Source organism: Apteryx mantelli, chromosome 15 (assembly GCF_036417845.1).
Source record: "Apteryx mantelli isolate bAptMan1 chromosome 15, bAptMan1.hap1, whole genome shotgun sequence".
Classification (NCBI taxonomy): domain Eukaryota; kingdom Metazoa; phylum Chordata; class Aves; order Apterygiformes; family Apterygidae; genus Apteryx; species Apteryx mantelli.
This window is the reverse complement of record NC_089992.1, coordinates 13,140,524-13,164,027: the sequence shown is the minus strand read 5'-3', so window position 1 is coordinate 13,164,027 and position 23,504 is coordinate 13,140,524. Positions and strand designations below refer to the sequence as shown.

The 23,504-nt window shown below is 40.4% G+C and overlaps 1 protein-coding gene across 1 annotated transcript in view; it reads right to left on the bottom strand.

The window, feature by feature from the left end:
* Nucleotides 1-23,504, bottom strand: part of FBN1 (fibrillin 1) — a 164,425-nt gene that overhangs the window by 26,848 nt on the left and 114,073 nt on the right. The window contains exons 32-44 of the mRNA XM_067305931.1: nucleotides 16,860-16,982; nucleotides 16,165-16,287; nucleotides 13,892-14,017; nucleotides 12,128-12,250; nucleotides 11,379-11,501; nucleotides 10,333-10,497; nucleotides 9,877-9,945; nucleotides 9,644-9,769; nucleotides 8,203-8,325; nucleotides 7,384-7,542; nucleotides 6,317-6,388; nucleotides 3,935-4,060; nucleotides 1,472-1,594 (exon numbers count right to left, since the gene is read on the bottom strand). Coding sequence (XP_067162032.1) covers nucleotides 1,472-1,594; nucleotides 3,935-4,060; nucleotides 6,317-6,388; nucleotides 7,384-7,542; nucleotides 8,203-8,325; nucleotides 9,644-9,769; nucleotides 9,877-9,945; nucleotides 10,333-10,497; nucleotides 11,379-11,501; nucleotides 12,128-12,250; nucleotides 13,892-14,017; nucleotides 16,165-16,287; nucleotides 16,860-16,982 — 1,581 coding nt within the window. The remainder of the gene's footprint in view (nucleotides 1-1,471; nucleotides 1,595-3,934; nucleotides 4,061-6,316; nucleotides 6,389-7,383; nucleotides 7,543-8,202; nucleotides 8,326-9,643; nucleotides 9,770-9,876; nucleotides 9,946-10,332; nucleotides 10,498-11,378; nucleotides 11,502-12,127; nucleotides 12,251-13,891; nucleotides 14,018-16,164; nucleotides 16,288-16,859; nucleotides 16,983-23,504) is intronic.

Below are 23,504 nucleotides of genomic sequence, written 5' to 3'. Positions count from 1 at the left end.
AAACTGGGAGGCGGAATTCTTTTAAGTGTCACAAATGAGTTTATAGGAAAAATTATTTATTATACCACAACAGATAGCACCAGAAGAATGCTATTCTGATAGTGAGATAAATGCAGTACTCATCATACTAGTGCCTACTATATATCATAGCTTTGCTTCAACAGCATACAAGCTATTAGGGTGTAATCATTTTCCATGTAGTAGCAAGGCTGATCCAATCCTGCAAGGTGCTTAGCACTCTTCACTCTCAGTAGAATGGCTGGGAATTTCCTTCCTTTGCAGGATCAAGTACTTTATCAACTATTTTTGTTTTGACTCTAATTGTTTAACTTTATTTTCACTAAATATAAAATAAGAGCAAAATACAGGGAAGTATTATTGTTTGTGCCAATTCATGTTGGGTATTGTAACCCGTATCAGAACCTTCCCTGGCTTTCCTGTACTACCGTAACGAAGGCATAATAACGATTACATTAGGAATATATTGAATATTTACATGTACTGCTGCATAGCTTAACAAAACAAAGTTTTAGTTCTCATAGTAGTGTTCTGGTTGCCCCTACACCCTTTTCCCGCGAGGGTCTCACCAAACAATGAGAAACTGTACTGCAGGGAAAAGTGCACTTCCTAAAACTCAAGTACTCAGAAGCAAAAACCCAAGGAAAATGTTACCAATTTCCTTTGTAATTATTATTTTGCTCAGAAATGTATATAATATTAATGGCTGTTTGGCTCACAGCACTCTTTAAAATCTCTGTGTTTCTTCAAATTATCAAGATAACATGAATGCCTCTCTGGGCTACGATATTAGAAGAAAGAGCAAATAGATTAGAGAACTGCAGTTCCACTCAGTGAGTATTCAAAAATAATGTTCAGGGTCCTGTTTAAATATATAGAAAAGTTAGGAAGTTTAACAATAAGCTTTTTAAGTTAGTTATTGCATATGGCCTAGCAGATAAGCCCATCTTATCAGTAGAAGACTCCAGTAAGCATTGATTTTTAAGTGAAAATACAAGTGGCAAATAAAGTTTTGGAACACATTTAGCAAATTACAATAAAAATCAAAGAATTTAGGCAGAGGAAGGGGAAAATACCACGTGCTCCCTCTTTGGGAAGCAACTGAGTTTTTAGTGTCAGAAAACAGTTAGTCTAGAGGCAGTGAATCATCTTGGTCTTCCCTCCCCAGACATGACATGGGTTAGACAAAAACCTTTGAGGTTGATGGGATAAGGTGGAAGATAACACCTACTCAGGTGACTAATCATTTCTGCCTTTGCAGAATGGGTCCATTAGTCTTCTGGGACATGAGCAGAATGCTTGTGGGATCTCCTAAAAGGCGTTAAGCCCAGAAAAAATCATCTGGTATACTACAACATACATCTTCCTGAAGAGGAGATAGGCTTTTTCAGACTTCTTTTAAAAGCTACTATTTTCTGCCAATTTTCACACAAAACAAACCAGAAATACTCACCAGTACAGCGGCCAGTTGATGTGAACCTGTAGCCAGGTTTACAATCACAGCGGTAGCTACCAGCTGTGTTGACACACTCTGCATTCTGTTGACACACTGGTCCATTTTGGCATTCATCAATATCTATTAATACAAAAAGGCATTTGATTGTTACTGCAAGCTGACATTAGAAAGAGAAGAAAACTTCTTTGTTTTTAACTTAAATGAGTATTCTCTTACCCAAATAAAAGTGTGTCTTTTTAATTCATAAAAATAAATATATTGATGAAAGTAGATATTTAGTCAGATTTGGCTACTCCCCTGAAATCATCCCAAGCCCATATGTTCCATTCCTAAAACATATTTCTGTTTAGAGGATTTATATAATATTTTTCTGAAGATGTTGGAGTGCCCATGAAAGTCCTTTGCAACATTTCACTTGGGTGGATTTCATTCTTACACTGTGCTCAGCATAAGTAAGCTGCTGTGCCCAAACAGATCTCTCCTGGAGACTATGAGGATCTCCCTTGATCATAACACAGGATCAAGATCCATGTTGGTCATTAATAGCTTTCAATACGAACAGCAACTCCAAATTTCAGGCAACAACCTTTTACATTTAATAACCTAAAGGGCAAATGCTAATAAGTGAGGAAAACTAGTAAAAATACATTTCCAATGCCAAAAACATTCTTTTTTGCTTTAAAAAGCAGAAAACTCACCTATTAGCTCTGTGTATGTCCCTAATTGGTATGGTATAATCTCTGTTTTAACAAATTTTCCTTACTTAAGGCTGTGCAAAGTAGATGGATGAATGGCACATTTTCTGTTTGTGATACTGGTCTGTGTTTATAGCTTGGGAAGCTCAGTCCTGGTTGATTTCTTGTGGATGGCTGTATGTTTAGTGGAGCGCACCCACTCAGCATAGCCATACAATCGCAGGCAAGTTTTACTAGCAGGCAGCAGCTGAGAGACAATACCTCAAGTAGTAGTTACTTAGAAAGAGTAAGACAGTAAGAATTTGTCTCATGGTGCAAGACAAATTCACAGTCAGAAGTAAAAGGGTATTAAAAAAAAAAAAAAAAGCATGGGAACTGGATTTGACTTTGCTTTCTCAGTCTTCAAGACGGATTCATGAAAGTAAAGTTTTATTCTGGTTGCGTTGCTGCCAGCCCCCGATGTCAAGCGTATGGAAGGAGAGAGGTATTTTACAGGGGAGATGGTGCTACCAGGAGACACCTGTAAAATACCCCTCTTAGAGGAATACACAGTTTAGGAGATGATTCCCAAGATCATGTTCTAACAATAAATATTGACTATAGTGTATCAACATCATCCTAAAAAAGAAAAAAAAAAGAGGAGAGAGGGTTCTTAAATGCAGTTTTCTAATCTCATTAAACAGTATCTGCAAACAGACACAGCCCAGCAGACCCTATCCTGTGAAGTCACTCAGGTGGCCAGTCACTGTAACCTACTGAAAATGCTGCCGACTTGGACTTGGTTCATGGATCTGCTGATGAGTTGTCAAACAACCTTGCTTATCACTTAGCTGTTTTCTTTTATCTGCTCATATTCTAAGGCCCAGGTTTGCTTTCCAGTGAGAGGAGTTTAAGTGCTTTTGTGGTGGTGCTGGCCTTGGCTGCCTTGGGGAAGTTCCCTTCGGAAGTGGGTTGCATTGAGCTACAACAGCACAGACACACAGGGAAGAGACAGAGCCCTCCCAAAAAGCTTGGGCCAAATTCAGTGGGACCCTCATTGTCACTGGAGTCTCTCACAGCTGCTTTATTTCCCTAGAAATGTAACTATATTTCATTTAGAAGAAGCATGCAGAACATGTTTATATTTGAAGTAACTGCTGAACCAAATTACAGCAGTGGTAAATTTGGTCCATGAGATTTCAAAAACAAGACATGAAATTCAAGTGTTTAAGAGGGTTTATTCCAAAGACATGCTAATGTGCATGTTTTCAATGCCTTGCTTTGCAGTATCTGTTTTGCTACTAGTTAGTAAGTCTCATAACCACACCAGAGAATGAATGCAACTCATACTACTGTCTTTAATTTCTCCATGACTCTGACTAATACAATGTTAGGAAATGTTTAAATTGGCAAAAAAAATTATCATGTGTTTAGAGTATTTACAGAAATCTTTGTTTTGTCATAAAAAATATTTTGGAATAACAAAATATTATTCTCATGATCTGACTCAGGAAGACTACCCTCTTCTTGGCTTTACTGCCAAATGTGAAAAACGTTTCTTCCCATGACTGCTGACTCACGCTCTTTCAAGAACTTTGATGTCAGATGGAAAATCTGGTATTTTCTATGCAAAAGAACTTGAAAAGTCTTAAATAACACAGATTTAGTCTGATGACAGTCTTTTCCCTTGATAAGTATACCTTGCAAGTACATCAGATTTGCCAGTGTTTGAATTGTCAGCTGGTGAAATCCCATTTCTCTGAATGAAAAGGTCTAAGCACCATACCTTCGCAGATCAGTAGCTTGTCGTTGTAAAAGAAACCCACTGGACACTCGCACCGGAAGCTGCCAACCATGTTTATACAGATTCCATTGTCACACACTCCAGGAATCTCTCTGCATTCATCAATATCTGCAAGAAGAGACATTTTAAATACTTGCAAATGGTACTTCATTAAACCCTCTGCTACTGAACTATATCCTTATGCATTTATTCATATGAGAATTATCAAATGTATAATATTAGCATCAGAATGTTTACTGCTCTAATAGACAGCGAGTTATGCCAAATAGTGGAAAGGTATTTCCTCAGGGTCTGACTCTCCACTGTGGCCAAAATATTTCCTGCCACAGGGAAGGCACAGAGCAGCACATTTCCTTCCCCATCTCTGCCACCACCCCCTTGATGAGCCTCCTCATCTTCCTTATTGTTACAGTGGGCTTATTGGAAAGAGAGGAATGGAGAGAATGTGACTGTCTTTGGGTTACTTCAGGCCCTGTGATCTTCAGTTTGATATAGGAGAACATGACTGAATGCAAACACTAGAACTCTGCTTTACACTGTTCTACCCTTATTAATCTGAGAATACTTTCATGTTTTTCTGCAGCAGTTTGAAAGTACCAAGATAACATTTTAAGTACTGCCACCATGCTGTTAATTAGATTGATCAAGCCAGATGACCTGTGCTTGCCAATCCTCTATTCCTACCTGGGTTAAGTAACCGATTATGTATCTTTAACATTACTGCCACAGCAAAGAGTTTCAAGACTCCCTAGAAGCCTTTCCCTTTAGTAAAAATTGTCATATGCAGTGATGTACACAACACAGAGAACACGATGGGAACTGACCTGCTAATATGAATTTCAAGCAACTAATGTATTTTTTTTTATTTTGCTGCAAGATCAAACCCTTGATTTCCTACATTAGATTCTGCAATTTTTAGTCATCTGGTTATAAGAGATATATAAAAATAGAACTACTTCCGTCCCTGAAACGATCACCTTGAGTAAGCATGTAGGACTTGGTGATAACAACAGAACAGTAACATCACGTGAAGACTGTAACCAAACATTACAGGGTGCAGAGAGCACTGTACCTGTCAGGTGGGCGCTGCCTTGTTCCCATGCCATACACCTACAGATGTAAGGGACGGGAAGAGCTGCTAAGTAAAAGCAGCCTAGTGACACCTGCCAAGATCGTAAAGCACCAGGGAGAGCCTGTGGTTCGCACGGTGTAAGGCTGGGTATGCACCAGTCTCACCACAGTGATGCACGCACTGGGTCATGCTGGTCATTTCAAGGGACCGGCCCTTTCGTTGTATGTGGTATTGGTTTATGGCATGACAGGGCACGCCAGGCCAAATGCAACACTCCTGGCACTCCTGCTAACTACTATGTGTGGAGCTTTTATCTATGCATGTTAGCATGATCCAAGATCTCCACGCTATACCATATCCTAATGAGTTTGTATGGTTGAATATAGCTACCTTCGATTGTGACCAAGCAGACATCAGGGCAAATACTTCAGTGCTTCCTACCTTCTGTTGATGAATGGCCCAATTTGCTACAGTAGACTGGCAATGATTTTGGCTAATAAATGCTAAGAGCTAGATTTTGAAACTTTGCCCCTTCAAAATGAGCTGGTAAATAATAAAACTGTATATTTCTCTAATTTCTTTCTGCACTTCATTAGAAATATTTCCATCCAGCTAGCTGGATGCTGTATCACAGTAACAGCTTAATTCTAAAGCACCTGATTACTGCCTACATGCTGTCTCTCTGCTTTTTACAGGGTAGGTTATCTGCTTCGTATTTGCATTTTTGTGTGAATAAAAACAAAAGGAAGTCCCACCAGGGATTTATTCAGATCCTTGCCTTTGAATTCCTCATTCTCTCCCTCTTTTTGTTTTGCAATTTGTTACTCACAATTCAAACATTACACACAAAAACATACGTGAGAAATATTCCAACTGAACAGCAAAAAGGATTTTTGTGTCAAACCAATACACAGGGGGATTGGTGTGAAATGTCAGATTAAATCTCTGCTTTAGTCTGAAGGAAAGACTCCTAATTCCTTTTAAAGCAGATGCTGACTGGCCTTTCTCCCAGACCTCTTATTCTTGGTATCCGTAGCTTGTTCAAATAGGCTTGATTACAGTTTCTTTACAGCTTTATGTTGCCTTGATCACAAGCAGCAATGATCATTGCTGCCAGCTAGGAGGAGCTAGGCAGAAAGTTTGCAGGCTCAAATTTAAACAGAGGGTTGAACTCCATTGCATCCTTTAGTCGTTATTCCTCCCCTAGAAAAAATAACTGAGAAGACAATCCCTCCCTTTCCCTCTCACAGAGGCAACATAAAATTTAGTTCACAACAGAAATCACAACTCACCAACTGGTAATCCTGTATAAATGTCAATGAAAAAGCCAGGCCTCTGACTTCCACAAAGTGTGGAGAATTCATCTGCAGCAGGAAAGTAAAGCAGCAGTTGTAGTATTTTAAATTAATAAACAATCAAAAATTCATTACATCCTCTGCCCAAGAAAATTCTACTTCTACTCTTTCAGCACCTACAGGGCATGTAGAGGTAGGCAGACACCTCCCAAAGGCTTACTGTGTGATCTGCTTTGTACGGATTCACAGCCTTGTGGCCTCATTCAAAGGCCACGAGAGTTAGCAAACAAAAAGATGTAGAGGGCTTGAGCTCACATCCTGGTTTTGCTGTGCATATGCTTATCTCAGTGCATTAGAATTTTTGTATACAAGTCCAGATATGAGTTTTAAAAACCTGAGCCATAAGAAGGAAATTATCCAAATAATTGTCTAGGAAGTTTTTTCTTGAACCAAGCCACCTTGAACCTGAGTGGGGTGTACTGGATTCAACTCTGCAAAGTCTTACCCAGTGCAGAGGAGTCCCGTATGTCCATACAATTAGCCCAGGAACACCTACATCTCATATCTGGCCACCTGACACAGATCATTCTCAGAAGAGCCTGAAGTACCCTCTGTAACCCCATGGCTACCAGAAAGGCCCTTTGAGACAATCAGCGGTCACACAGCACAACTATTTCAGGCCAAGGACTGGATAGCGCATGGCTGCTCTAATCAGGAGGCCATACACACAGCTCAAGCATTACTTTATACTGTATTTTGGAGCTATGCCAAGCCTTAGTCCTTGATCTACAAGCCTTTGCTAAAGGGATGGATTAACTTAGTCACAAAGCAGGCATGGCCAAGCAGTTTAAGCACAAACCACTCCAAAAGGACATAAACATATGCCTTCTCTGTGGTTTGGGTTGATCACCTTCATGCCAAAAAGGGTAATTAATCCCTTCATTTTATACAAATAAAAGAAAGCAGAAAAGAACATAGCATCTCTCTCTAACAATGCTATATCTGCTAGTAGTAACCACCATGTTACCCAGGCTTTCAAACAGCTTTGTAATGCAAAAACGCACCAGTGCTTGGGATAGGGCACTGTTCACAAGGCTTATTCCATGCACGTCCAATGTTGTAGGAACAGCAGCACATTTTCTTGGTCATATTAAAGAGCAGCTCGCCATCACAGGTTTGATTGTCAGCATAGTAATTTCTGTAGCACAGACTTCTTCTCATATCTGCAAAAATGAAGAAAAACCCAGGCCAATGCATTAGCAACTCTTATGAAAGATGATGAAACCTTAAGGGGTTAGAAGTTACCTCCTTTAAATAATGTACTTTTCAGAATCCTTTCAAGTAGGTGCTGTAGCACTGTAAAATACTACAGAAAAGCTTTTCCCTAGAATATTACCATAAAAGTATGTACATAAAAGAAGTGTTTGCAACACAAATGCTTAAGTGTCCCCATCACAGCTCTAACACTGATCAGACTCATCAAAGGATTTGATATTGGCCTTTTGCCCAACGCTGTAAGAACATGAGCTTGTTTATGGTTCCCCTTAAAAGCTGTGCACAGTTTGTGACTTCATTCTGTGAAGACTGGGTAATTTCAGCAGTGTTTCACATTCAGAAGCTTTTAGCTGAAAAGCTGAGTGAAACTTGAAGGGCGTGACACAGAAAATATCAAATCAAAGGAGAAGTTCTGATGAGGTGCTGAAAGATCTGTGTTAAAAATGATCTGCCTTGGCTTATTTAATAAATTAATGAAATAAGACAGATCTTTTACTTAATTAATTCTTGCATTTAACTGAATTCAGAGGAATAATTTTGATTTGCACCAGCTAAAGCCCTGCCCCAAAGCATAAAGATAAATAAAAATAAAAAAAAACACAACATACCCATACAGTTGTTCCCTCCATTGACTTGCATGTAGTCAGGAGGACAGATGCAGGTGTAGTTCCCAACAGTATTGTAACATGTGCCAGGTCCACAAATGCCAGGGGTATCGCACTCATTTACATCTAGAGGAGAACAAAAAGGCAGTGAGTGGCCATGGCAGTTTCTCATTGTGCTTCCAAGAATGAAGCTGTCTCAGCAACGCACAGGGCAGGAACATGCTCGCAGAGGACAACTGAGGGGCTCTGAGTGAGGTCATGGCAGATCGAAGCCTGCATAGAAGAGAAGGCCATGGCACAGATGGCCATGGAGAGCTCAGCTGTGGTAGGAAGACAGGAACTCTGGTGTGTCTAGACGGCTCAGAGTCAGCGATTTGGTTTTTACACCCGCTGCACAAAAACAGTATTTGAGGATCTTATCCTGTATTCCCAGATCTTGACGAGAATCAAAGCTGTTCCTTGTGGAGTGCCCTACCTAACTAGCAATAGGGCTAAATCAGACTGATTAGATGCTTCAGATCTGTTTGCAGAAAATGAGTGACTTTCCACCAAGTGATGACATATTTATTTCATCAAGAGACTCTAAACTTTGTAATAAAAAAAAAAAAAAAGTCAAACTAGGAGCTTAAGAGTCCAAAATTGTCTCTTATGATTTTAAACTAGCTTTGACATATCACTAAAAAAAAATACATAGATAGATTTCCTCTTAAATAGGCAACCATTTGTTGAGCTATGCAAGTGTAATATGGATGAAGCACTTTTTCTTCTGCCTTAATTTAAGGCCCGAGTCTTTTGCATTACTGCAGTGCTGGGCACATCATAGGCACTATATTAACATTATTAATGGTCTGGAAGGCTGAAGACAGTCTGGACAGTGGGAAATCAAAGATTTGGGAGTTTGTTTAAAGTTTTGTATCCAGTACAACCTGACAGGTGCATGTAATGTGCTGAACATATACTATTGATTGTGCTGGGGGAAGCAAAATTTTTTGAAGTACAACAAATATTTTCAGCTGGACATTCAGATCAGCAGGAGAGAAAATAAGCAATAGATAAAAGGCACTAAAACACTAACCAGCCCAGCAAACTCAAGCAGCAAGTTTGTTTTTTATCTGATTGTTTATTCATTAACCATTAGTGAAAAGCTATTTTTTAGAGCTGGTCAGGAAATGATATTTAACTTTTACAAGAATTTTCAGATCTTTTGTTTTCAATGAAAACCTAGTCATTCTCAACAAAAATTTGCATGTACTTCAACACAGTCAAGAAGGAGCTTTCTATCTTTCAATGCAAGACTTCAGCCTGTTTCAATTTTTCCACCCTTAAGCTTTACCCTGCTTGGTCTGGTTATTTTTATTTTAAGAGACAGATTAATTCTGCATGTTGATTTGTCATCACTTTATAAGAACAAAAGCAGAAAACTAGTAAAGTCAAGTCTACGTACCATCACACACTCGAGTCTCTTCATTCAAATAGTACCCTGACGGACACTGACACTGGAAGCTACCAAATGTATTAATACATTTTCCTCCTTGGCAAAGTCCAGGCAGTTCTTGACATTCATCAATATCTATTTGAACATAACCACAAATATTATTTCATTCTATGAAAAAGTAACATTCGTTGAAGAATTTTATAATTCTAGACATGTAAAAAATAAAAAAATATAAACATTACCCTCTAATATAACTGTAATAGGGTTTGGTCGGAATCCTTCCCCTCCAGGGCAAAGAACTTTATATTCAGCTGAAAACAAAATACATTTATGAACCTAAAATAGTAGAAATATTTTCAGCAAAATTATCTTTGAAAACGAATCAGATTGCTACTTTAGATTTAAATTATCTAAAATAAAGTAACAGAGCATCAACATTAGGTTTTATTCTGTAATATCAATAACTCCTATTGAATATCATAATGTAAAGTTTTATGCATAACAGCAAACTTATTCAGGAGCGTTATCTTACATAAGCTTATTGAAAAAACAGTAAAGTTTGATTAAGACTTGTGTGTTTCTTCAAAAATGTCACCTGCACGTATACAGTAAATGATCACACAAGTATTTGAGCTACCTGGATAAATTAAGAAAAGACACATTGTACTGTCACGTCCAACCCAGGAAAGCCAACTTACTTGAGTTCACAGCCGGGCAATGTTCACAGGGAACCCCCCAAGCTTTACCGAGGGAGCAGCAACAAGAGGCCTTGGAAACACCCACTCCAATCTCATTGCTGCAGAAGGTGCCACCATTATCTCCACGAGTTTTAACGTCCAGGTAACAGTTGCCAGATCGTGTATCTATTCAAATTGCAAATAATGTCAAACACCATACAATGTCAAATAAATCACAACACATCGTCTCAGGATGAGGGATACCCTTCTAACTGCTTTCATCGCTCATTGAACAGCCTAGCAAAGTAACTTGCTTTGTCCAAGAGAACACATCTTTTCCCCCTCAGACAGGATAGCGTCCCATCCCTCGGCTTAGCTGGACTGCTCACTGACTGGGGAATGTACTCAGCATCACCAAGAGCTGTACAGTCAGGTCTTTTCTCATTTTGATACACATTCTCATCCATGTTTGTACCTCCTTTCAGTTCCAGAAACCTGTTGCTTTCTCCTCTCCTTGACATTAACAAGTACTATGTATGAAAGCATCTACTAAATGTTAGGAATTTCAAATACTTTTGAATTTGAGGAGCATTTCTACACCTACAAATGAGAGCCAAAAAATGTCAGAGAAGTACCAAGCAGTTTGAATCTAACACTTACAAGAGCATTTCCATTGGTCATGAAAGTAGTACCTAGCCAAGCGACACTCAACACTCCAAGAGCATGAGTGGCTTTATGCCACAGCTTCATTCACCTGCCATCTTGGGGCCAGCTGGATTTTGGTTTAAGCTTGTTGAAATTTAAAATTGTCTCATGTCTGCTCTAAATTGTGGATGGCTGTAACAAGCCCCAAGGGATTGGTTCTGGCAGCCGGGCATTGCTGAAACACTACATTATTCTGGACACATTCCCACTGCGCTGTTATAATTTCTAAGCCAAGGGCAGTGGGGTGGGAGTTGGAAAGCCTGTTCCAGCCCTTGTGCATGACCTGTGACTTTATCCCCAGTTAGCACTGCAGCCCCTTTGCACAACTTCACTTGTAAATGGCACAAGGAATGATCCCTTACCAACACATCCAACTCGGGTGGGATTCAGCTCAAAATCAGGAGGGCACTCACAGGTGTAACTACCAGCAGTATTGATACATGTGCCACTAATGCAGGTTGTGGGATCTGCACATTCATTAACATCTGCAAGAAAAAACAGCAGGTGGTAAGCAAATAGTGTGACAGTTCAAACCATCAATACATCAGGTATAGTAAGTTGACCACCACAAATCCATTAGTTATCAGATACTGGTGTCCAGGAAGCTCTAAAAAGCATGTGCACATTTTAGAAGTAGAACACTTGTCTATGACAAATTCATCATTTCATGCAGAAAAAACTTGTTTTTACTGGAAAACCTATCTATGAATTAAAAGTCATATAGAAGTATTCAAAAAAACTTAAGGGAAAAATACATTACAAGTTCATACTTTATCATACATTACTGTGAACAGAAACCACAGGGCACAACGCATCTCTGCCTAGGAGATAGGGACAGACAGGAGTATTATCTCTGCTGTATATTTCCCCTTCTCTTAATCCAGTGGAATATCAGAGGTTCACAAAGAAGGGGAGAGAGGAGTGTAGAAAAGGCCACCAGTCTCCATCTGAGTCCAAGCCCTGCTGATCCTTCTCTCTGTGTTATACAGTGGGGAAGTATGAATTTTCCTATATGTAGTCTGATTTTTACAGCTTTGTTAAAGAATTTCCTAGGGACTTGATCATGATACTAACAGAAAATTAAAAGCATCTTGTTCAAAATTATCTTTACCTGTGCAGTTACCACCGCTTCTGTCCAACTCGTAACCCACTTCACACTCGCATCGGAAAAGACCAGGGAGGTTGTGACAAGTACCGTAGACACAGATGTTAGGAAGTGAACACTCATCGATATCTGATAGAAAAAAAAAACAGGTGGGGAAAAATATGAGGCTCACATATCTTTTTTATATATATAAAGAACTGCTAAAAGGTTCAGCAAACCTGGATCTGGAAGCCAATTGCTCCTGCACACCATGTAACACCAGAAAAAATTACGTGTGAGATCTATACTTGGAGCGTACAGGACCTAATCCGTAACCTTTCATTTGGGCAAAAGGCTCTTTCCAGCGCCACCAGAAGCCATACCAGAAACAATCTGAGTTTATTAATGGGCCAACCTGCTAAGTAGCAAAATTAAACATGGCAGAAGATACGCTTTAAAAGTGAAGTTCATGCTAAACCAGTAGCCGTCTCCAGAAAGCTGGACTTAAGCAAAGCAAAAGCCTATGCAGAAAGGTGAATTTAACTCTCATCTTCAGATTTTTGTAAAATGTAGATCTTGAGTTTGGCACCTGGACCCAACTTCTGTGGGCCTTTTGTCTGAATCATTGTATCTGATTCAATCTGTAATGACTGCTCTATGCACTGCATAAAGAATGACTGATTTGATACAATAAAAGAGAGTGCGTGTTTACCAAGGACCTTAAAATGTTGCATTTAGTGTGCACATCTGAGACACCAAGAAAAGTCTGTTTTAGCAACAGGAGCTAGACTCTGTATAAGCTATTTAAAGTTAGCTTAAAGATTATACTGTTTGAAAGTAAATTGTTTCATGACATTATGAAACTTAATATTGTTTTAGTTTACACAAAAAATTCACTCTCATAATTTATTTCTCTTTGTAAGTTACTAAAAAAATCCACACAGAACATTTTCCAGGGCAAAAAGCCTATTTATAGTGATGTACTTATGAACTCTATCAAATACCCATTCCTACGAGTTAACAGTATGTCACTTGATATGGGTGCTTCTTCCTGACTGAATTAACTGACCAGTACTATAAAGCTGCGGATTTCAAATGTTGCAATCAAATTTATGACCTTAATCATGTTGACAGCATCTTTACCATTTGATTTTTTTATATGCAAAGCTCTAATGAAGGACTTAGAGTTAACTGGTAACTTGCTTTCAAAACTAAACAAATAGTCCTTTTTTTTTTTTTTTTTTTGGCTTTATAAACTTTCTGCAAGGCTTCAAATTCTGATTTTGCACTTCACAGACATCCTCAAAGCAGGTCCACTGTATTAGCTACCAAAGCAGTATTTTTCAGCAGGTTTGGACTCAGAGCCAAAGCCTGCAGAGGTCAGTGGGAGTCCTTCCACTGACTATAAGAGAGTGAGGAGCAGGTGCCTTTCTGCATACAAGCTAATCTCCACATACATCAACACAAAGTAATGACTTTTTCCATTTAAGTGATATAAATAAAATGAAGAACTTGCAACAAATCGGCTAAGATGAAAATGCCATTTGGATCACCAGCCGGACCCACAAATAAGAGATAAGATACTCTCCAAAAAACTTCTCTCTTTCCACAAGAGGTCCAAAATAAATCCTAGTGCCCAGATGCATAAAACTGAAAAAAAGCAACTATTACTGACAATTTTCATGCAGTTTTCAATACAACCACAACTGTAACCAACTGTAATATTTTCATATGTAAAATATTATTACGGCAGAATTTGCTGAGTGTTGTTCAAAGCTTACAGAGAATTACCTTCACACGCTTTCCCATCTGGACTTGGCAAAAATCCCATATCACATTCACAGCGATATCCTCCAGGGGCATTGAGGCATTGCCCATTTTCACAGAGATTCAAGTTTTCTGAGCATTCGTCGAGGTCTGCAAAAGGAAGAGAAAGTGCAAGTTTAATTACAGTAAACATGTTTTCCTCATCGATGTTTGGTTCAGCTGAAGTATGCAGTGTTGCGAGAATTTTAATTATTCCATTAGCTGTGAACACTTGCAGAAGAAACCACAAGCTGCTTATGCATAGAGCCCATCACACATAACAGCTTAGAGTATTTTCTGCACATTGAAAATACAACTTCTAATCAAAAGGAAAATCAGTGAAAGGTACAGACTGCTAATGTAGCTACAGTTAGTAACAATTGAAGGTAGTACTTTGGGTCAAATTTAGACTCAGATAGAGCATGTGAATTTTATTATCGCTATTGTTTCTACTACAGCAAAGCCTAAAGGCAGCAACTGAAATAAAGGTTTACTGTGCAATGAGCAAACATAAGGTTACAGGCAGTCTCCATGCCAAATACAGAAAATACTGACGAAAAGTGGCAGCAAGGTGAAAATAACTCAATCAAAATTAAATTGAAGGTTAACAGCTGATGAGAAAAACAGCCTTGCTACCGGACTACGCTGCCCTGCAGATAGATTGTGGCCCCTATTCTCTAGCCGACATTTTATACAACATAAAAACACCCTACTTGTTGCAACAAAGTCTGGCTGGCAGTGAGAGCTTGTAAAAGGCCATGACTGGAAAGCAAAGCTAGCACCTATCAGGGCCAGTGTTGCATGCTTTGGCAGAAGGCTTACATAACGCTTGCATGCCCAAGTTTGAGTTCCAGCTACCTCTTGAAGTCAGGAGCAGTAAGCAGTCCAAAAAAAAAAAAGAAAAAAAGAAAAGAAAAAAAAGGGGGGCAGAAACTCAGGAAGTGCTTCGTTTGGAAGATGCAGTTCCTAGATTCCTACAAATCATCATATGGGAAATGAACAAAAAGGCCTTCTGCTTGTGAAGGCCACTAAAACAGCTGAATCTGATTCAAGAGTAAATTATACGGAAAGAATTAACCAGAGTCCCAGTGCCTATTTCTAAACTGGAATAATTCAAATTCAGCCTTAAACCTGCTGAGCCAGATTTCAAGATGCCGTAAAACTGCTCTGGCTGATAGAGTGTTGCTGATTTGTACCAGCTGAAAACCTGGCCCAGCAGCTGCCTATCCTGTGGCTTTACTCTGAACAGGGTCACCTTCTACATGTAGCCTCAACAGCAACACCAAAATCCTTAGGGTAACAGCAGAGTTCCTGATGGCTAAGCCTACATGAGCTAATCCATTCTTCAGAGCAGAAGACTGAAGTGTGGGTGGGAAACATCTCTCTAGTGATGTTTTATAATCACACTTTCAGTTGATAGTATTAGGTTTCAGAAGTAACTACCACCATCCTACATGTCAGCACTGCATCCTGATACCATGTTTCCAGATAAGGCAGTGAAGAGGGCAGATGGCACATACTCACTTGTGGGAAGAACGGGCATTTTTAAGCAATTTTACAAAGTAATTTTAATACAGATGCCCTATTACTCTAATATTAATGTGGACAGCCAATAAGCTGGTTTATTAATTGGCCTAATTATACCATCAACTGTTGTTTTAATGTTTACCCACTCCTACTAATGCTCAATACTCTCAATGCTCATGGAAAACTTTTGTTTTTAACAAGGGGAAAAAGTGACTGTTTTAGACTAGGTATAATACACAATATTTTCTTTCAAGTCACAGCAATTAATGTGAAATAGAAGAACATGAAAGGTGACATATTAGAGAATAATTTCATAAGAGACAAAGGCTTCAAAATTTTTTTTGGCATTGAATTGTAGCCTAATTCAGGTCTGGTCCTGCTTCTGCTTAAAACAAGGCTAACTTCAAAGTTAGATGGGATTGCTCACAGCCTTGTCCACCTGGCTTCTGAATATCTCCAAGGATGGAGGTTTCACAACCTCTTCGGGCACCTGCTGCAGAAATCAAGCACTCTCCTCTGAAATAGCAACCAGTGTTGGGGAGCACCAGACCTAAAAGTACGCAATCCTCATCCTGTAATTGATCCACACTTTATATTCCAGCACAAAATCACAGAATTTACATTGTGGACATTAATGCAGTGATATTTGTGTTTAATTTGTAATACTAATAAGCTTATCTGTCAGCTGGGTATTCAAGCATGGTACTTGTCTCATTCTTAAGAAAGCTCACCTGTACAAGTGAAGCCATCTCCAGTATAACCTTCTTTACACAGGCAACGATAAGAGCCCATTGTATTCTTGCAGTCAGCATGTGGGCTGCACATGTGCGTTCCATTGGAGCACTCATCCAGATCTTTAAAACAAAACAAAACAACAAAAAAACCCCAACATTAGTTAAAAAACACACCACTAATACAAACTTTAAGTAGCGTACGGCACACAGAAGCTCTACTTTAAATAATCTTCCATAATAAAATCCAAACATATGTGGGGTCATCTGCCTAGAAAAGCAGGCACAGCTTATTTGCAATCCAGCAAAGCCGCCTGGCAAGATAACTGTGAGTGAAGAAGCCACAGGGCGCTCGCCAGGCTAAACTGCTTTCACAGGGAGTACCAAGAGACCTCTCCCCGCCTCTCATGAGCCACGAGCCCCCATCATGGACACACACTGTCCCTTTCCATGGTCTAGTCCATTTCCACCATCTCACAAGCCAAACAGGAGATAATGCTGATTTCACTGTTAGCATGGTGGAGAATTTGTGCTCCAATACACAATGTAAAATTGACCTGACAAGCATGATAAACATTTGTCTTCTCAATTTGTAGGTGTAGTATTGCTTTTCCAAAACTGCTGGGACTCAGTTTTGGTCAGACCTTAGAAATACATATTACTGTGCATGACCCTCAGCTGTGCACGACCCTCACCTGTGCACTTGATGCCATTTCCAATCCATCCAGGGCTGCAGCTACATTTGAAACTTCCCGCTGTGTTTGTACATATGGCATGTCTATCGCAGTTATGGGCTCCAATTTCACACTCATTGATATCTGCAAAAACACGGATACGTTTGAAGAGCTTATGGATCAAACTTTCTCCTATCCAGATAACTGATACAGGAATTTCTCAGCAAAGACAATATAAACATGAAAGCAAGTTTGCATTTATTCATAACACGGCAGTTGCAAATGAAGCAGAAGAGAAACAAAATCACAGTGAAGAAAAGCAAACAAGCATTTAGCATACTTCAGACATGCCCTGGCCTACTATCGATTTTTCTGATAGGTACATAAAGCAACACCTCTGCTGCAGGTCACCCCAAAGCCCTGGTAACTTTTATAATGGAAGGAAGAAACTAATCACTTAGGGATTTCTCTCTCTCTCTCTCTTTTTTTTTTTTTTAACTGGCGTGCTCAGAAGGAGCATGAGGACACAGCCTTTGGGACTAGCATCCCCAAGGATTACCATGGCAGGTGTTCAGCATCCTGGGTTGTACGTCTTTCAAGCAGCTTTGCAGTCAGTTGTGGATCAAATTCGACAACTAAGAGCTGGTGTGAAGACCTGTGCTGCCCTGACACACCACTACCATTTACTGGCTTGTATCCTGAACACATCTTAACATGTCTGAAGGACAGAAGGCAACTTTCCTTTCTGCCTACCCTGGAGTCCACGCAGAGGACTCAGGTTGCTCTGCAGTGTCTGGTTTGCTAAGAGGTCCTGGAGGTGACTCTGCTCCCTGGGGACTCCCGGAATGCCGTGCTCCACATCCGCCACCGTACTAGCAAGGATGCTGATGAATATCAGCGTGGCACCACCTGCAAACTCCTCCTAGGTTTATCCCCAAGCAGTTAAAGCCAGGTTCTGCTTTGCCAGAGATGGTGCACAAGGTGGAAGATGGGCTGTACCACTTTATTGAACACGATGGCTGATGGAAGCCAAGCTCATCAGGCATGCAATTTATTAAGAACTCAGCAAACCTAAACACAGTGGAAAAAACTCATCAGCCTAGCAGATAACAGACAGCAAGTCATCCAGTCTTCAACATATGCATTCTTGCCAGCATATTCTATTTCAACACTTGTATTTTCACCTTATTTTGATTCTTAAGCAATGTCAAAATGTATGCACACAAAAAAAAACCAACACTGAATGCCACTCTTCCGTGTCACAAAACAATATTAATGCCTCACATAAGCACTTGGAGAATATATAAACGGACAAAGTTTTCATAAATTACTACCGGTAACTAAAACAAAACCTGCAACAATTGTCTTACACAGCTGAACTGTGGATTTTACAGTGTTTTCTGTAACCCAGCTCTCTCTAAATGTGTTTTGGTTTTACCTCCATGCAGGATGTAAACTATCTAGAATTCACATCAAACCACTTAGTATTTATATCACTTTTTCTCAGCCCTTCCAGATGCCTTTACTATTACAGTAGGTCAGATCAACCTATTCTATACAGTACTGACAGAAAGGTCATGAGCTCGGTGTGATTCCACACACAAAACCCAGCTCAGCCCCCACTTGAGAAACCGATTAAGAAAGGGCATCGGCCACCAACTACAAATCATTGGGGTTCTCAGCCCCAAACCCAGAGACCTCAATTCACCTACTATGCTATCTAAAACCAATTAGCTCTTTAACGTGGGCAAGGGAGAGGAGCTATAGGGGAAAGTGTCCAGGTGACAATTTAGCCATTTCCTTCATGACCCTTTCTTAGGTCGTCTGCTGGCCCTTCTTTAGGCAGAAGGCCCATACATGCCCATATATGTATATGCCCACTATATTTTGTCCTTTCACAAAGGCAGCATGTGACACTGAGAAGCAGATAACATACATCTTACATCCTACAATTAAATTCTCAAGCCCAGTAATTGCTCAAACACACTGGACTTTTTTTTTTACGTCTATGCAGTGTAATTGCATCCAATTTTACTTTTCTGGTTTTCTTTCTAAACGAGACATAACTCTGAATCAAAAGTCCAGACACGAATATTCCCATAATTTTAATGCTGAAGTCTAGATACAGATCTAAATCTGGCAGCTGGAATCTACTATGAATAATGCAGACTGCACCAACAATCCCAAAAACATGCAAATGGACACTTACTTTTTAAAACTTAAAAAAAAGGGTCAAGAGCAGAGAATCTCAGAACATATTTGCCTTTAGCATATGCAGAAACTCTTAAGAAGATAACATCACCCTAAACAGGAAACTAGTGTCTGTTAAAAATCTTAAGGGTGGTCAGAAAAAAACTCATTTTGGCTTGGGCTGAAGGGAAAGACTAGAAAGAATTTCTAGAGGTCAGTTACAGTATACATTGACTTAAAACACCCAGGCAAACACTCTATATTTTAACCTTTACGTGCTTTTAAAAACCAAACTGTTAAACCACTGCTAACATTAAAATTGCAGTGTGTTTGATTATTTGATGCTTTGAAACATTCAAACAATCACATGCTTCCTTATACCCCTTGGAGCACAACAAAACAACCCAAAAGCCATCATCAGCTGAGATACTTCTGCCAAGAATTTTTTTTAACCACCAGCAAACACAAACAGAAACTTGCATGCAACAACTATGCGGCAATGAAGTCACGTGCAGACAAAACTTTAAGGCAATCCTAAAAATACTTTTTAGTTCCACATAAGTGCCCCTGGAGTGCAGCCCAGCTCGCAGTGACCCACTGACACCCTGAGCCCCGCTGATGTCTCCCGGGAGAAGAGCAGCGCCGCGACAGAGCTGCTGCATCGCTGCGCGTTCCCGCAGCCCGCGAGCCGACCGCATTCCCCCACGGCGGCCGTCTGTGCCTCCCGCTGGCTGGCTGGCACACGCACGTGAAAGCCTGGACTCTTTCGCGGGATGAAAATTGTGAGCACAAATCTATATTAAAGCAGGGGTATTTATAATGGGATCAACCTTCTCAGATATCATCCACCGAAATGCCATTCCACTTGCTTTGAACAAAATCCTGAAATCCTTCTCAGCTTTTATCCAGGGGGAAAAAAAAAAAAAAAAAAAGCAATGCTTTCAATGCTTTCTGCCTGGGTACAGATCAAGTAGGGAATGCAAAATGTGTTTCCTAATACTATCTACGCTTACAGGGATGTTGCAGGGCTTACTTCACTGATGCACGTAAAGTGCTTTCAGATACTTTGATGAAAGCTGATTGACGCATATAAAACACCATCACCAGCTTCACCCCAGACTTTACTTACTTTCAAAGCTATCTGCACTTAACTCAGATTTTGTTTTCCTATAATCCCTATTCTCTCCTTTCATCATATAACTGAGTTATAAGCCTAAATTTATTACATTGCAATTATTTCCAAGGCAAAAGAGATCTCAGACCAAACACAGTCCTGTGTAAACGGGGCAGTGAAATCAGTGGAATTTATGCCTGCTTATACTGGAGCTTAATATGGATTTATGCTGCCATAAGTATTGAATTATGACTTCACAGAATGAAACAAAAAGGTGAAGCTGAGCTCTGCAGGGGAAAATTAATTCAACATAAATATTTTTAATTAAGAGCAAGAGTCCAGACTGTGCTGTCTGCATGGCAGTACAAACAGTACTATCCTCTTCAAATAGCTCTATGTGTTTCGGTGTAATCATTTGAGGAGCAAGGCATTACTCAGTCTGAGTAAAGGTATCGCGCGACCCAAAAGAGCACGCAGAACAACACTGCACAGATCAGGGTTTTGCACCACAATGGCCTGTTCCCATTGACTTCAGTGGGATTTTCATTAGAGTAAAGGAGTGAGTCACTGATTTATATCAGCCTTCCCCTTCTGCCTCAAGTACGAGGCTGTGACAAGCCAAGGAAAATAAAGACATTCCAGTGCGAGACTGACACTGCATCCTCAGCTGGTCCCATTGTGCCCCAGTCCTGCTGCACACATGTTCTCAACTGTGTAATTGCACAACTCCCATTAATACTAAGGGAGTTGTCTGCCTACAACAGATGAGAATATGCGTGATAAATAATATGCAGATCTGACATCATAACAATTCCAAGTGCTATGGGGAAAAAAACTGTCAGTCACCTCAGTTTGTTGGCTCCTTCTGTTCTCTTCTCTGGACAATTTTTTTTTTCTCTCAAGCCTTTGGCAATTAATAAAGCGTCTCTCACATTAATCACAGAGGCACAAATTTTTAGAGCTGTGTATGTGCAGCAAAAATCCGTACTTCATATTCACCTGTGAGGCTGGCACTATGCTTGCAAACGTGGCAACTGGATGAAGGAAATACCAGTATGTGCAGAGTAAATCCCCAGGCAGTCTGTAGGTGTATCGTTAAAAATCAGCCAGAGAAGAGCACAGGGATAAGTCACTGTATCCTCGCCTACGCTGTGGGAACATCCAAGTCATTCCTCTGCATTGGAGCAGAACGAGAGTGAACAATAACCCATGAAAATTCACACATTCAGCACATGCTATGGAGGCCTCCAGGTACTCTCTGAACTACTCAAGTTTTCTGTTGAGTTTCACTGGGGCTTAGATAGTCCATAAGGATGCTAGTCAAAGTGTGAATTTAACTCAGGCTCTGCCTCTAAACCAGTACTCTTTGTCAGGAATTACGCAAATCCCCTAAGCATTTGCTGATTTTTAGATTTTTTTGGTGCACTCTGCGTATCTGTGCATGCTGTCAGGCTGAGGAGTCACTGGCATTTCAAGCCTGGGCCCAGTTCCCGCTGGGCAGGTCGTCTGGTGGAAGTCACGAGCCGCTTCCTCCTTACCGGGTGGCTGCCCGTGTGCTCGGGTGCGTAAAAGGAGGCACGAGGAGGAGATGGCTTTTGTAAGGGAGAAGATTGTGAATTTCAACTTAGTACTCATCTAGGTAGAAAAATATGTGGAAAAAATCCCCTATTCTGACCTCTATACCTGAAAAATTGTTTTCTCTTTCAGAATCACTCTTGGATTTTATTCACCATACCGCACCGTAAGCGCCTCTCAGAGTTTCACATGGGGCAACTCAGTTCTTTGCCCAATACCCATGCTTACGGCATCAGCCTGGGGCGCAGCGTGTTATTGCTGGACAGACGCCTACTCGCAACGCGCTCCTTCTGTAATACCCCCATTTGGTGGGCAGCATCTTAATATTATCATCTTTTGGTATTTGGCCTGACACAGCCAGCTCCCAATTTCATAAGGGGAAATATATTTGTTTCACTGATACCAGAACTCTCTTGTGCCATCAGACTGAGGCACAGTATATTATTAATGGCCAGAAGCCAAAGGCAGGGGAGAAAGAGGCAAGCTTCAAAACGCAGCACATTGTACAAGCCACAAAATGTGACGGACCTGCTTCTGAGTGTAGATGACACGGCTCACCTCTTCCTTTCTTTCTCCAACCATTTTGCTTTGAGCCATGCAAGCACTTAGCAGCGTGCACTCACTATTCCTCTCTCCATAATCACCACCAGTACTGGATGACAGCAAGCAGCGCTGCGCTTTTTAACCCCATATCCCGCACCAAGGCCCCAGCAGGAGATCTTGCACCAGCCGTTCGCCGATCAGCATCAGGGGGGCCCTCACAAAAGCAGCAGGGCAGAGCCTGGCCCCGGCCCTCCCGCTCCCCGAGCCTGCTGTGGAGAAGCCCAGCTCACTTTTAGAACACCTCTATTTTTGATATGATGAAAATGAGGCAACTTCTGCCCCAAAGTTCACCTCACGTCCCAGCACTGCTCCAACGGGAACAAACAGGAGGGCTGCGCGCACAGCACTAACTGGCTAGGATGGATGGGGGAGGTCAGGGCAGAATTTGTTCCTCTGCAAAAATATTAGAACTAGTAAAGCTAAGGCTCTGTGTCAACAGTGAAATATTGCAAATTTACAGGCAATACTCCAGAGCGGTGATGAATCACAAAATGCAAATGCAAGTGCCAATACAGGATTTTGTCTCTGCACTAATACATCTATACTTTATTGACAGAAAAAGCAGAAACAAGACGTTTATCATAAAGCTGGGCAATCTGGAACTGGGATAGGGGAAAACACTGCAATCTCTTCTCTAGTGGCTACATACCATTGCCTGCGTACAAAAGTCTAAAATGAATTGCCCTAAGTCAGTCTTGCAGGAGTTTACTCTGTGAATGGAAATTAAACCATTTGTAGCACGTTACCTAGGAAACCTGCATCTACAATGTATATTTTTGCATAAAACATTTTAAAAATTTATTTTTGTTACTAAACTCTGTCCACATTCTTACCGAGAAGCAAGGCGGGGGGGGGAACTAACATCTGTGTGGGATGGGAATGTAAGTCAGTGGGTGGATTCTGAATTGTGTTAAATGATTGGGGAAAAAAACATGTTTATTTGTTAAAATGGAAACAATCAGTAATGACAAGGGAGTTGAAATATTTAGACAAAACTGTAATGGAACCCAGAGGACATTATTTAGTTGTTCTCATGGAACAGAGAACTTCCCATTCAAAGCACTGTAGACATTCTTGTAATTTTTTTTCCAACAAGAGTTCCTAAAAACTGTGGATGCTTTTGATCTGTAAGACAAGAATTGCACCCTGGAGTCAAGGTGCTGTTGGTAGGGTCCCTTCAGAAG